This window comes from Oryctolagus cuniculus, chromosome 6 (assembly GCF_964237555.1).
Source record: "Oryctolagus cuniculus chromosome 6, mOryCun1.1, whole genome shotgun sequence".
Classification (NCBI taxonomy): domain Eukaryota; kingdom Metazoa; phylum Chordata; class Mammalia; order Lagomorpha; family Leporidae; genus Oryctolagus; species Oryctolagus cuniculus.
Genome location: NC_091437.1, coordinates 168,132,259 through 168,144,954, shown reverse-complemented (window position 1 = coordinate 168,144,954; position 12,696 = coordinate 168,132,259). Strand labels below are relative to the sequence as shown.

The 12,696-nt window shown below is 67.5% G+C and overlaps 2 protein-coding genes across 6 annotated transcripts; both read left to right on the top strand.

Moving 5' to 3' along the window:
• Positions 1-72: 72 nt before the first annotated feature.
• Positions 73-3,696, top strand: VPS28 (VPS28 subunit of ESCRT-I). Of its 5 annotated transcripts, none has more exons than XM_051828721.2 (10): positions 73-219; positions 749-818; positions 1,082-1,110; positions 1,209-1,246; positions 2,256-2,345; positions 2,603-2,708; positions 2,794-2,895; positions 3,146-3,199; positions 3,276-3,367; positions 3,451-3,696. In XM_051828721.2, the coding sequence occupies exons 2-10, from the start codon at positions 782-784 to the stop codon at positions 3,566-3,568; spliced, it is 666 nt and encodes a 221-aa protein (XP_051684681.1). In that variant the 5' UTR covers positions 73-219; positions 749-781; the 3' UTR covers positions 3,569-3,696. The 5 variants fall into 5 exon arrangements, with proteins under 5 accessions (XP_051684681.1, XP_051684683.1, XP_051684682.2 ...); XM_070075686.1 differs by having other exon boundaries at positions 89-219; positions 2,245-2,345; XM_051828723.2 differs by lacking the exon at positions 2,794-2,895 and having other exon boundaries at positions 85-219.
• Positions 3,697-7,626: 3,930 nt separating this feature from the next.
• Positions 7,627-12,030, top strand: SLC39A4 (solute carrier family 39 member 4). Its single transcript, XM_051828702.2, has 12 exons — positions 7,627-8,497; positions 8,831-9,103; positions 9,383-9,578; positions 9,655-9,782; positions 9,866-10,037; positions 10,158-10,330; positions 10,413-10,583; positions 10,661-10,786; positions 10,895-10,949; positions 11,036-11,188; positions 11,270-11,457; positions 11,543-12,030. The coding sequence occupies exons 1-12, from the start codon at positions 8,147-8,149 to the stop codon at positions 11,669-11,671; spliced, it is 2,115 nt and encodes a 704-aa protein (XP_051684662.2). The 5' UTR covers positions 7,627-8,146; the 3' UTR covers positions 11,672-12,030.
• The last annotated feature ends 666 nt before the right edge of the window (positions 12,031-12,696 follow it).

Below are 12,696 nucleotides of genomic sequence, written 5' to 3'. Positions count from 1 at the left end.
CTGGTTGTCTGAGGAGGGGGCGGGCGCGCAGGCGCACACGGACCCGCGCCGAGGCAGGGGGAGGGCCGGGGCGGGCAGCGCGCAGGCGCAAGATGGCGAGCGCCGAGTTGCCGCTCGGGGCGGTCGGTGTCGGCGCGCAGGCGTAGGCCGGGGAGTTCCGAGCAGTCGATTGGAGAGCCCCGCCCGGCGCCATCTCGGCGACTCGCGCATCCCGCCCAGGTACCCGGGACTGGGGCGGCGGGAAGGGGCCGGCGACCCGGGGGAGAGCTGACTGCTGGGCGCGCGCCGCCCATCTCGGGCAGACCCCGACTGGCGCCAGGCCTGTGGGAATCGTGTCCTCCCGGCACCGGGCCAGGGCCCGAGGCGGCCTGGCCGAGCGCGCTTGGGCCGGCGATGTGGACCCCCGTGCCCCCGCGGTGTGGGCGCCGCGTCTCATCTGGCCTTTCACCTCTGCCGGGGGACGCGGCTGGCATTCTTGATTCCTTTGTGGTGTTGCCCCGGTCCGGGGGCTTCACAACCACACCACGTCTGGACTGACCCTGCCCGCCGGCTCCGCCTCCCTCACTGGGCGGGCCCCTTCCTTCCCGGTTCCTGCTTCGCTGCCACCGCCCCCCCCCCCCCCCCGGTTCCCTGTCCCCCTCACCTGTCAGCAGCACTCTGCGTGCTTGCTGGGGGCTCCTCGTGGGGGCCGGGGCCACAGGGCCGGGCTCCTGGGGTCTCCCGAGTTGTCACAGGCTGTGCTCCCCAGGTCTCAGGGCTGTGGCTGCCAGAGCCTGCAAGGATGTTCCACGGGGTCCCCACCACTCCGGGCTTGGGAGGTGAGTGTCCCGAGGACCCGTAGGGCACCCCTGCCACTCGCTCAGTTTTGGGGACACTGGGGGAAAGGTCACAGTGCGTAACGAGCTTCTGGCGTCACATCATGGAGCTGGGAGCAAGGTACAGGTGGGCCAGGTTTAGCACGTGCCCTTCTCAAACTGATGTCGGGGTGGGCGTGGCCCTCCAGCTCCCCGGGGGCCTTGGGGAGGGTGCCAAGAAGGGGTGGGGTCAGCACTGTGGCCAGCTCTCTCCTGCTCTGTTGCAGCCCCTGGGAACAAGCCAGAGCTGTACGAGGTGAGTAGGGGACGGTCACCTGGCCCACGCTGGCCAGCAGCACATGCTCGTGTGGCCTGGCGGCGAGGCCAGCTACACACGGCCTGCTCTCCTGACAGGAAGTGAAGCTGTACAAGAATGCCCGGGAGCGGGAGAAGTGAGTCAACACCACCCCCATGCCTGCCTGGCCTCCCCACGTCCACCCCGGCTGCCCAGCACCCCCCACGCCTGCCCACGTCCACCCCGGCTGCCCAGCACCCCCATGCCTGCTTGGCCTGCCCACGTCCACCCCGGCTGCCCAGCACCCCCACGCCTGCCCACGTCCACCCCGGCTGCCCAGCACCCCCCACGCCTGCCCACGTCCACCCCGGCTGCCCAGCACCCCCACGCCTGCCCACGTCCACCCCGGCTGCCCAGCACCCCCCACGCCTGCCCATGTCCACCCCGGCTGCCCAGCACCCCCATGCCTGCCCACGTCCACCTCGGCTGCCCAGCACCCCCATGCCTGCCTGGCCTGCCCACGTCCACCCCGGCTGCCCAGCACCCCCCACGCCTGCCCACGTCCACCCCGGCTGCCCAGCGCCCCCATGCCTGCCTGGCCTGCCCACGTCCACCCCGGCTGCCCAGCACCCCCATGCCTGCCCACGTCCACCCCGGCTGCCCAGCACCCCCCACGCCTGCCCACGTCCACCCTGGCTGCCCAGCACCCCCCATGCCTGCCTGGCCTGCCCACGTCCACCCCAGCTGCCCAGCACCCCCCACGCCTGCCCACGTCCACCCCGGCTGCCCAGCACCCCCCACGCCTGCCCACGTCCACCCCGGCTGCCCAGCACCCCCACGCCTGCTTGGCCTGCCCACGTCCACCCCGGCTGCCCAGCACCCCCACGCCTGCCCACGTCCACCTCGGCTGCCCAGCACCCCCATGCCTGCTTGGCCTGCCCACGTCCACCCCGGCTGCCCAGCACCCCCATGCCTGCCCACGTCCACCCCGGCTGCCCAGCACCCCCATGCCTGCCTGGCCTGCCCACGTCCACTCACAGGGGACCTTGGAGGACACGGGCAGGGATGGGGTGAGGGAGGCGGCCCCCAGGCAGGGGCTGGGTGCTGGGCTCTGGAGGCCTCTGTCCCCACCCCGCCCTGCGGTCTGATGGGCAGGTCGTGCGCAGGTATGACAACATGGCGGAGCTGTTTGCGGTGGTGAAGACGATGCAGGCCCTGGAGAAAGCTTACATCAAGGATTGTGTCACCCCCAACGAGTGAGTCCGCCGGCTGTCGCCCGTGTGCCGTGGTGCTGTGCTCAGCCTCGGGAGCAGGGCGCTCAGTGAGGCTGCAGGCGCGCATCACCACCGCCCCGGTGCTCCCGACACTGGTGCCTTGGAGCCGTCCCAGCTGGGAGTGGGCAGTGGGCTCCTGGGAGGCTGGGGGCAGCCGGTCTGTGTCGCAGCTGGGGCGGCGTCCAGTGAGCTGGCGCCCAGACCGGCTGCCCAGGACCCGAGGGCTGGCCTCCCCCTAGGTACACCGCAGCCTGCTCCCGGCTCCTGGTCCAGTACAAAGCCGCCTTCCGGCAGGTTCAGGGCTCAGAAATCAGCTCCATCGAGGAGTTCTGCCGCAAGTTCCGTGTGAGTGAGCCAGCGCGGCCCCACACGCGGGAGGGTGGGGGTGGGGCCCCAGGAGGCCCAGCACCCACCTCCGCCCCACCCCCAGCTGGACTGCCCGCTGGCCATGGAGAGGATCAGAGAGGACAGGCCCATCACCATCAAGGACGATAAGGGCAACCTGAACCGCTGCATTGCCGACGTCGTCTCGGTGGGTGGCAGAGCCGGGAGGTGGGCCGTGTCCAGGGGCTCTGATGCGCCCCGCTGCCCACGAGGGGCGCGCACACTAGTCTCCCGTGTGGGGTCCCCCGGTTCTCTGGGCAGCCAGGACCTGCCGCACCCACGGCCCCAGGCAGGGCGCAGGGTGCAGGGCTCAGTGAGGCCAGCAGGGCCCCGGGCGGGCTGCAGAGGTCTCCCCACCCGGGGCGGCCCTGGGAGCCTCATGCGCCCGCCCGCCGCAGCTCTTCATCACCGTCATGGACAAGCTGCGCCTGGAGATCCGCGCCATGGATGAGGTGCGGGGCGGGGCTGCCCTGGCAGGGGGCCGGGAGGGGGCAGGGCCGAGCTGCCGCCTGCACGCCTGCACCGCAGATTCAGCCTGACCTGCGGGAGCTGATGGAGACGATGCACCGCATGAGCCACCTGCCCGCCGACTTCGAGGGCCGCCAGACGGTCAGCCAGTGGTGAGTGCCCTCAGCCCGGCCCAGCTGCCCGGCGCCCCGGCAGCCCGCCGACACCCGCCCCGCCGGGCACTGTGCCTCCCCAGGCTGCAGACGCTGAGCGGCATGTCGGCCTCCGACGAGCTGGACGACTCCCAGGTGCGCCAGATGCTCTTTGACCTGGAGTCGGCCTACAACGCCTTCAACCGCTTCCTGCACGCCTGAGCCCGCCCTGTGTCCCCGTGGTGGTTCCCGCGCCTCGTGCCCTGTCTGTGTGTGGTACCAGGACCCCAGAGACCCTGCCCCACAATAAAGACGCTGTGTCCCTCCCGCTGCGGGCGGCTCACCCCTCAGCCTGCTGTGTGTGTTGCCTGCTGGGGTCCTGTGAGCTCAAAGGCCGGGGAGAAGCCTCCGCCTGAGTTGGGTGCCCTCGGAGTCTCAGGCAGGAGGCACACCTGAGAGCCCTGGGCACAGCACTGCGCCCACGGCTGTCTCACCTGCCTGTGGAGTTCTGGGGGCACCGCACCCAGGGGCGCTGCAGGAGCCACACCTGGCCTCAGTGGGGCAGGTGGAGACAGACACACAGATCACAGCTGTGGGGCAGGTGGAGACACACAGATCACAGCCGTGGTATGCCGGCCTGCGGCACAATGAACTGGGTCTTCCTGAAACAGAGAGTGGGAATGCGGGGACAAGGACGCAAAGAATGGAGCCAAGACAAGTCCTGATCAAGGCTCGTTTATTGAATAAATCCAGTAGTATTGAAACATGACCAGTTGTTTACAAGAAGGAGCACAAAAGATTTACATATCAAAACGGCTCTTAAGGTTACAATAAAAACACTTAGGTGATAAATGAAGGTTACAGGTGTGACTGATTATCTGTATCATCTCTTGTGAAAGGTTTAGGTTCTTCCTGCCTCTTCCCGGAATCTCCCTAGCCCAGTTGTCTGTGCCGGGAAGTCTCCATTCACATGTTTAAGTGTAAACAAAGGGAGTGACTACCTGTGGCTGCCCACACCGTGGGGCAGGTGGAGACACACAGATCACAGCCGTGGGGCAGGTGGAGACAGACACAGAGGCCATGTGTTGCCCTCAGCAGGGTGGGCCAGTGAGGGAAGGCAGTGGCACTGCGAGATGGGAACAGGACAGGCTGCGGGGAGATCCCGCCCATGACGGGCGCACACTGCCGCATGTGACCCAACAAGACGCCTGTCAGGGCCCAGGGGCACTGGACGTGGAGGACTGGGCATTTGAGGAGAGCTCAGAGGGAGTTGTACAGGGCACAGGCTCAGGACCCAGGGCAGAAGCCTGCAAAAGTATACCACGGCCACAGACAGCACCCTGGGCAGTGGGAACACAGCTGAACACGGGTAGAGGCCCAGCACAGAGCCCAGGGCAAGAAGAGGAAGGTGCGTGGGTGTGGTCCCAGGTGCCCGTGTCAGAGGGGGAGGGGCCACATGGGTGCCCCGTCCTGCTGTCGGAAGGGCAGCTGGCAGGGAAGGCGGTCTGGATCCCTGTTGAATGTCTGCTTGTGATAGAGCATGTGAACAGCTCAGTGGCATTAAGCACAAGCCGAGGCAGGCTGCCCCGCTGCCACCTCTGTCTCGGGCACTGGCCCTTCCGTGTCCTGTCCGTGTGGCTGTCTCGGAGAAAGGTGGATGAAAGAGACAGGAGCCTCAGCCGGTCCCACTCATTACCCATGAACATTGGGATGTATTCCCGGCCCTTGGATCTCACACACTACTGCCTTCAGACCCTGCCCCACCCCCACCGCAGCCCCTGGGGGTCGGCCAGCAGCTGGTCACCCACCGCTACAAGTTTGTTTTCTCTGAATAAATGCGGCCTGGCTGTAGAGTCCTATTCTGCACCTCCTCCTAGCATTTATGGAGTCCCATGGGAGGAGGCACCAATCGTAACTCTTCCTAACACAGGCCACTCGGGTCTCTGTGTCATGGAAGAACTTCCACGAGGACAGGGCAGAGAGAAAAGCAACATTTATTTAAGTCAGAGACTTCCTGCCCAAGCCGCTGGGAGGGGCTCCTAGACGGGCTGGTGGTAGTGGGGTTTAAGTGCAATTCTGAGGCCCTGACTTGGAATCTTACTGGCCCTGCCCGGCCGAGGGAGGTGGCTTGTTTTCACAGTAGCCTGGGAGCTCAGAGGGTGGAATGTCACGCCCTGGCTATTCTCAGGAGAAAACTGGAAGCTCCCTAAAGGCAGCTTTTGGGGAAAAGCGTGCAGTGGGCTCCAGCACTTGGACCTTGCTAGGGATAAACTGGGGCAGCAGCTTGCACCCTCTTAGGGAGAGCCCCCCCTTCTCTTCCACCCCACCAGGACCAACCCATCACAGAACCGGCATCCTCCAGGCTCCCCACCAGGTAGCAGGGGTCAGAATCCCCTTCCTCTTTAAGGCTGGTGACGCCCACCCCCAGGGGTGCTGCCTGGAGCTGGGTGTTTGGTCTCAGACGGGAGCAGACAGACACCAGACACCGAGCTGCCGCTGCTCTTGGGGCAACAGGGCAAGGCTGCAAGAAGCGGGGTGTGTGTGTGTGTGTGTGTGCGCGTGTGTGCGCTCCTGAGTCAGGAACAAGGAAGCCCCCAGGCTGCTCTGAGCCCCCTGTGGGGAGACCTCCAGTGGCTCAGCTCAGGCAGCTCTGCCCCTTGGCCCAGAGACTGGGATGGCCGAGACCTTTGACCAGAAGCTGATAGCTCCCAAGCAGTGTGGCCCAGCCTCTGTCCACTGTGGTGGAGCACAGAGCCGCCACAGCTCCCTGCGGGCTGCCCTCGTCCTGTTGCATCCACTGGTCAGCTAAAATAGAGAACTACAAAAACCAGTGACAGTCACACACGAATTTTATTGAAAATGAGAAGCAAATGAGAGGCAGGGTAACCGATCGGGACCGGCACTCCTTACCCCTTAACAGCAGGTTACACAGCTCTGTATAGTATTCTGTCCACTGGGCTCACAATTTCGAACTGGGCCCCTGGTATGCAGTGAACAATAAAAAGGAAAGCCAGAATATGGCTGTAAGATAACAGCTAACAATGACAAACCCAATAACAGATCCAAGATACGGTTGTAAGGTAACAGTGAGGGCACATTTCAACCTAGTTCCTGGAAATTTGGGCCCACATAGTCTCTTTCTTTTAAAGGATTTTTTTTTTTTTGACAGGCAGAGTGGACAGTGAGAGAGAGAGACAGAGAGAAAGGTCTTCCTTTGCCGTTGGTTCACCCTCCAATGGCCGCCGCGGCTGGCGCACTGCGGCCGGCGCACTGCGGCCAGCGCACCGCGCTGATCCGATGGCAGGAGCCAGGAGCCAGGTGCTTCTCCTGGTCTCCCATGGGGTGCAGGGCCCAAGCACTTGGGCCATCCTCCACTGCACTCCCTGGCCACAGCAGAGGGCTGGCCTGGAAGAGGGGCAACCGGGACAGAATCCGGCGCCCCGACCGGGACTAGAACCCGGTGTGCCGGCGCCGCTAGGCGGAGGATTAGCCTAGTGAGCCGCGGCGCCGGCTTAAAGGATTTTATTTATTTACTTGACAGTGAGAGAGACAGAGATAAAGGTCTTCCATCCATTGGTTCACTCCCCAAATGGCCGCAACGGCTGGAACTGCGCCTATCCGAAGCCAGGAGCCAGGTGCTTCTCCTGGTCTCCCATGTGGGTGCAGGGCCCAAGCACTTGGGCCATCCTCCACTGCACTCCCGGGTCACAGCAGAGAGCTGGCCTGGAAGAGGAGCAACCGGGACGAAAGCCGACACCCACACGGGATGCCGGCGCCGCAGGCGGAGGATTAACCTATTGCGCCACGGCACCGGCCCCCACCGGCTTCACAAGAGACACCCTTAGTCGTTAGCAAGCAAAGCTAATATGTACAGAAGCAAGAGATCTACAGTTAGCTTTTAGCCACGCTCACTCCATTTTGATTCTGATTCTACAGTCCCAGTGCCTCCAAGTCACTAGTTGCCTCCCAGATCCTTGGGGCTCAGAGGTCACAGAGGTGTCCTTGGCCTGAGGGCATCAGGCTTCAGCATGTGTGGATGGGGCAGAGGGGAGAAGCACCTGACCTGGGTGGAGAGCAGGGGCAGAGTCCTCCAGCCTCAGGCTACAGCTCCCCACCCAGCCACACGCCAAAGGCAGGGCTCAGGGTCAGAGCTTGGTGGGACACCAGAGGGAGGGCCCAGCAGTGCTTTGAGCCCAGCAGGCAGAGATAAGGCTGAGGGGTTCAAAGGCCAGGAAGCTGGCCCGGAGGGGCAGGGCTGGGAACCCTCCCTGGGCCTGGAGCTCAGGACCGGCCCTGACCTCCTGACCCAGGTGCTCCCAACCAGAGAGCGGCCAGGCCAAGGTCCCCGGCTCCCCTTCCTGTTTGTGCTGGGTCTCTGGCTGGTTCCTGGAGACTTGGGCGGGGGAGCATGACTCAGCAGGCAGCATTTGCCCGGGAGACCCCAGCCCAGCACCTAGGGAGAGGCTTCCCCACGCCCATCCTAACGGGGGCTCCTGAGGGCACAGGGGCTTCCTAGGCCACCAGCGCTGGGGGCAGTAGGAAGGGGGTGAAGCAAGGGGCCTGGGGCCGCGTGTGATCGCGTGGCATCTACCACCTCCGTCCCAGGACCCCAGCTTGGGGCCAGCCGCCGGGGTCCCAAGGCAACTCCCTTGGGGAGCAGAGGGGTGGCCCCACCAGCTGCCTCTGGGGGTGGCAGGTGGGGGAGCAGGTGCCAAGGCCACCCACCTGCAGGGAAGAGACCCGGTCTCACCAGACACATCTGAGGCTCCACGGCAGCCCCAGGGAGGACCTGCTACTGGAATGGCTAATCCGGCGCCTCCAGCAGCCAATCACAGAGCCCTGCAGCCAATACCTGGGAGAGGTCTCCCAAGGCCCAGCCCCAGCCTGGCCCCAGGCAGCCCCAGTGACCCAGACACCCACAGCCTCCAGAAGGCGCTGAGCAGCAGGCCGACGATGGCGGTCCCGGCGTCCCCGGCCTGCCTCCGGCCGGGGCTGCTCCTGGCCCTGCTGGTGGCGGTGGCCTCGGCGGCCCAGCACCCCCGTCTGCTGAACCTACTCACCTCCAGCCAGGGCGCTCTGGACCGGGAGGCGCTGGGCGGCTTGTTAAATACGCTAGCGGCCCGTGTGCACTGCGGCGGGCCGTGTGGAAAGGTAACTGCCCCACCCGACGGCCCCCGGCCCCAGCCCCTTCCCGCCTGCTCCACCCTGTGTGCCGCAGCAGAGGGCCCGGGCAAACTCCAGGAGGCGGGCCTCGGGCGCCCAGGAATCCAGGGGCCATCAAACTGGTGGTGGCTCCTGGGGAAAGCTGGAGACGGGGAGCCCAGCCAGGGACGCCCTGTGTGCACACAACAATCCGCCGGCCTAAGACGGCCATGCGGTGTGGACTCCCGGGGTGGGGACCACTGTGTGCCCTGAGGGGGTGCTGCAGCTCCTTGCACACAGACCCACAGCCCGGCCTGGCCCCTGCCCACCCTCTGCCCACAGTGCCCGTCTGTGGAGGATGCCCTGGCCCTGGGCGAGCCCGAGGCACCGGGGCGGGCCCTGGAGTCCCGGCACATCGCCCGCCTCAGCGCAGCAGCCGCCCTCTTCCTGAGCAACCCGGAGGGCACCTGTGCCGACATCCGGGCTGGCCGCTGGGCCGCCCGCGCCGATGGACTCCTGGCCCAGCTCGAGGGCCCCGGGGCCCTGACCGCGGGCCTGAGCCGGCTGCTGCGGAGGATCGAGGACCCCATTGACCGCCAGGCCACTGGGGAGGAGGTCAGGGCATGGGCAGGCCTGGTACAGAATGGATGAGAAGGGCCGACGGCCAGTGGAGGGGCCGCCTGGGGGTCCTGGCTGTGGCCACACAGGGCACCTGGGGCACGCCGGGGAGGTGGCGGGGGGCTGGGGTCCAAGGTGGTGTTCACTGGCAGCTCCTGGGAGGAGAGGGCTCACAGGAGCGGACGCCAAGGGAGGGGCTGGTGGGGGAGACCCGGGGTGCCAGGGCAGGCGGCCAGCCCAGGCGCCGGGGGAGGCTGAGGCCATCTCCTCCCCCAGGCCTGCACGGGTGTCCCTCAGCTGCTGGAGGAGGCGGTGGGGGCAGGGGCCCCCGGCAGCCCTGGCGCGGCCCTGGCCGCCCTGCTGGACCACGCCAGGAGCGGGTCCTGCTTCCGCGCCATGCCGGACCCCCAGTACTTCGTGGAGTTTGTGTTCCAGCACCACAGTGGCGAGGCGCCCAACCTCACCCTGGCCGGTGAGACCCGGGTCCCTCGGGAGGGCGAGGCGGGGCCGGAGCCGGCGGCCGGCGCTGACTCTGGCCTCCCTGCCAGAGCTGGAGACGCTGATGCACACGCTGGGGCTGGGTGCTGAGGCCCACAGTGACCACAGGAGTCTGGGCAGGGCGGCCGGCCCCCAGGAGCCTGGTGCCCTCAACAGCAGCTCCCACGAGTGGGACGTGGTGAGTGGCCTGGGGCCCCGGGGGGCAGATGGGCACCCACGGGGATGCTAAGGCCCTGATCGCTGTCTCCCCCCACCCCGCAGGCGTGCCTGAGTGCCAGGGACGTGATGGCCGTGTACGGGCTGTCGGAGCAGGAAGGGGTGAGCCCGGAGGGCTGGGCCCAGCTGAGCCCTGCCCTGCTCCAGCAGCAGCTGAGCGGGGCCTGCAGCCCCCAGACCACCACCTCCACCAAGGACCAGCTCAGCCAGAGCGAGCGTGAGTGCCCGCCCGGCCGCCGCCGTGCCCCAGGGTGCCCCAGGGTGCCGGTTGTCCCAGAGGAGGGGCAGGGGTGAGGGGCCAGCCATGCGCGCCCCCTCACGCGGCCCTGCTCCCCAGAGTACCTGTACGGCTCCCTGGCCACCCTGATCATCTGCCTGTGTGCGGTCTTCGGCCTCCTGCTGCTGAGCTGCACCCACTGCAGCGTGGCCACCCACTACGTGCTGCAGACCTTCCTGAGCTTGGCCGTGGGCGCGCTCACCGGCGACGCCCTCCTGCACCTGACGCCCAAGGTCTGCCCGCCCCCACCCCCGCGCCCCCACCCCGGGACGCCGCCCCAGCCTCTCTCCCAGCCCAGCGCCCCCTGCTCCCCAGGTGCTGGGCCTGCACACGCACGGCGAGGGGGACCACGCTCACGGCCACACGGACAGCGGGGATGGTGTCGGCTCGGAGCCCACCTGGCGCCTCCTGGCTGTGCTCGGCGGCCTCTACGCCTTCTTCCTGTTCGAGAATCTCTTCAACCTCTTGCTGCCCAGGGACCCCGAGGTCAGGCCCTGGCAGGCACTGGACCTCACAGGTTGGGGGGAGGGGCTCCACAGGACCTGAGCCGCCGTCCCCCACAGGACCCGGAAAAGGATGCACCCTGCAGCCATGGCCACGGCGGCCACAGCCACGGCGTGTCCCTGCAGCTGGCCCCCAACCAGCTCCGGCAGCCCAAGCAGCCCCATGAGGGTTCCCGCGCCGACCTGGTGAGTGGGACCCCTGCGGCCCCCCACCCTGCTTGCGGGGACCAGACCCCTGCCCAAGGCCCTCAGCAGCTCCCCTTCCCTCCCCTGCCCCCTCAATCCTTCTCCCAGGTAGTGGAGGACAGCCCGGAACTGCTGAACACGGAGCCACGGAGGCCGAATCCAGGTGAGGCCTGAGGGGGGCGGGGCAGGCCCAGGACGCAGGGCTGGGGCTGGGGCCAGGCCCGCACGACCGTGTCCGCCGCCCCGCAGGGCTCAGGCTGCTGCCCTATCTGATCACGCTGGGCGACGCAGTGCACAACTTTGCCGACGGGCTGGCCGTGGGCGCCGCCTTCGCATCCTCCTGGAAGACGGGGCTGGCCACCTCGCTGGCCGTGTTCTGCCACGAGCTGCCCCACGAGCTGGGTGAGCGGCGGGGCGGGGCGGGGCGGCGGGCGGGGCGGGGCCGGCGGCGGGCGGGGCTCTCTCACGACCCCGCCCCCTCAGGGGACTTCGCGGCCTTGCTGCACTCCGGGCTGTCCGTGCGCCGCGCGCTGCTGCTGAACCTGGCCTCGGCCGTCACGGCCTTCGTGGGACTCTACGTGGCGCTCGCGGTGGGAGTCGGCGAGGAGAGCGAGGCCTGGATCCTGGCGGTGGCCACCGGCCTCTTCCTCTACGTGGCGCTCTGTGACATGGTCAGGGAGGTGGCCGGGAAGGGGCCGCCCTGGGCACCGGGCGGCTGAAGGGCTGGCTGCTGAGCCCGCGCCCGCTCCTCCTCAGCTCCCGGCCATGCTGAACGTCAGGGACAAGAGGCCCTGGCTCCTCTTCCTGCTGCACAACGTGGGCCTGCTGGGCGGCTGGACCGTCCTGCTGCTGCTCTCGCTGTACGAGGACCACATAACCCTCTGAGACCCCCGCCCGGTCTCCGGCGCGGCCCGGCCCTGTGTCCCTGCCCCGTCTCGTCCCTGGCCCTGCCCCCTGCCCGGTCTCCGGCGCGGCCTAGCCCTGTGTCCCTGCCCCGTCTCCAGTCCCTGGCCCTGCCCCCTGCCCGGTCTCAGGCCGCGGCCCTGCGCTGTGTCCATGCCCTGCCCCCCCGCCCGGTCTCTGGCCCCAGCCCTGCCTTACTGCCTTGTGCCGGTTTGGTCTCTGGCACCCTGGCAACTTTGAGCCCCGGGCGGCTGAAAAGTCCCTGGCCTGCAAGCGCCCCCCCCCCCCCCCCCGCTGTGCCCCAGCCCCAGCCTCAATAAAGAAACTCTGCTTTGGAGCCCAGCCCCACTCTGGCCAGCACCACGGGCAGCACCAGCTCCCCCGCGACTCACCGGCCTGGCCCCCTGGACGAGGGCTGCAGTGGACACCAGGCCTGCAGGTGGCCAGGCGAGTCGGCCAAGGGGGCCCCCGGCCTCCGGCTGGCCACAAGCAACAGAGTCGCTGCTCGCAGCTCTGGAGGCTGCGTGAGGGCCAGGGTGCCGGTGGGTGGGGCTCGCTCCCTTGGAGGGCGCCTGGGTGCTCAGGGTTGTCGGGCGTGCGGCAGCAGGTCAGCGGGGCGCCAGCCTTGGAAAGGATTCCACTCATCCGTCCCGGATTTCTGGCCCCACCCCACTGCCGGTGGCCTCACCTTAACTCGTGCCATCTGTCACCGTCCCGTTTGCAAACAGCCACATTCTGAGGTGCCGGGTCAGGGCTTCGCCATGTCCTTTGATGTGCACCGTGCAACGCATGAGCAGCTGCTCGTGGCCCAACACGGCTGCCAAGGCTCTAGCATCACAGGAGTTCTCCTGGCATCAGAAAGGCGGGTGGAGAGAGCAGAGGGGGACGGGGCCCCGGGGCACCAGATCACACCTGTTTTCCGCTCAGTACCTCGCGCGCGGGAGCAGGAAAGACATTGTGCCAGGCCCCCAGGGCGGCTGGAACCCGGTGCAGAAGACGGGTGCTAT

Excerpts from the sequence above, each read along its gene's own strand:
- VPS28 (XM_051828721.2), top strand. The coding sequence starts at position 782 with ATGTTCCACGGGGTCCCCACCACTCCGGGCTTGGGAG. Across the intron at positions 819-1,081 it reads CACCACTCCGGGCTTGGGAG|CCCCTGGGAACAAGCCAGAG; the intron begins GTGAGTGTCCCG and ends GCTCTGTTGCAG. Across the intron at positions 2,346-2,602 it reads GATTGTGTCACCCCCAACGA|GTACACCGCAGCCTGCTCCC; the intron begins GTGAGTCCGCCG and ends GCCTCCCCCTAG.
- SLC39A4 (XM_051828702.2), top strand. The coding sequence starts at position 8,147 with ATGGCTAATCCGGCGCCTCCAGCAGCCAATCACAGAGCCCTGCAGCCA. Across the intron at positions 8,498-8,830 it reads GCGGCGGGCCGTGTGGAAAG|TGCCCGTCTGTGGAGGATGC; the intron begins GTAACTGCCCCA and ends CTCTGCCCACAG. Across the intron at positions 9,579-9,654 it reads GCCCAACCTCACCCTGGCCG|AGCTGGAGACGCTGATGCAC; the intron begins GTGAGACCCGGG and ends CCTCCCTGCCAG.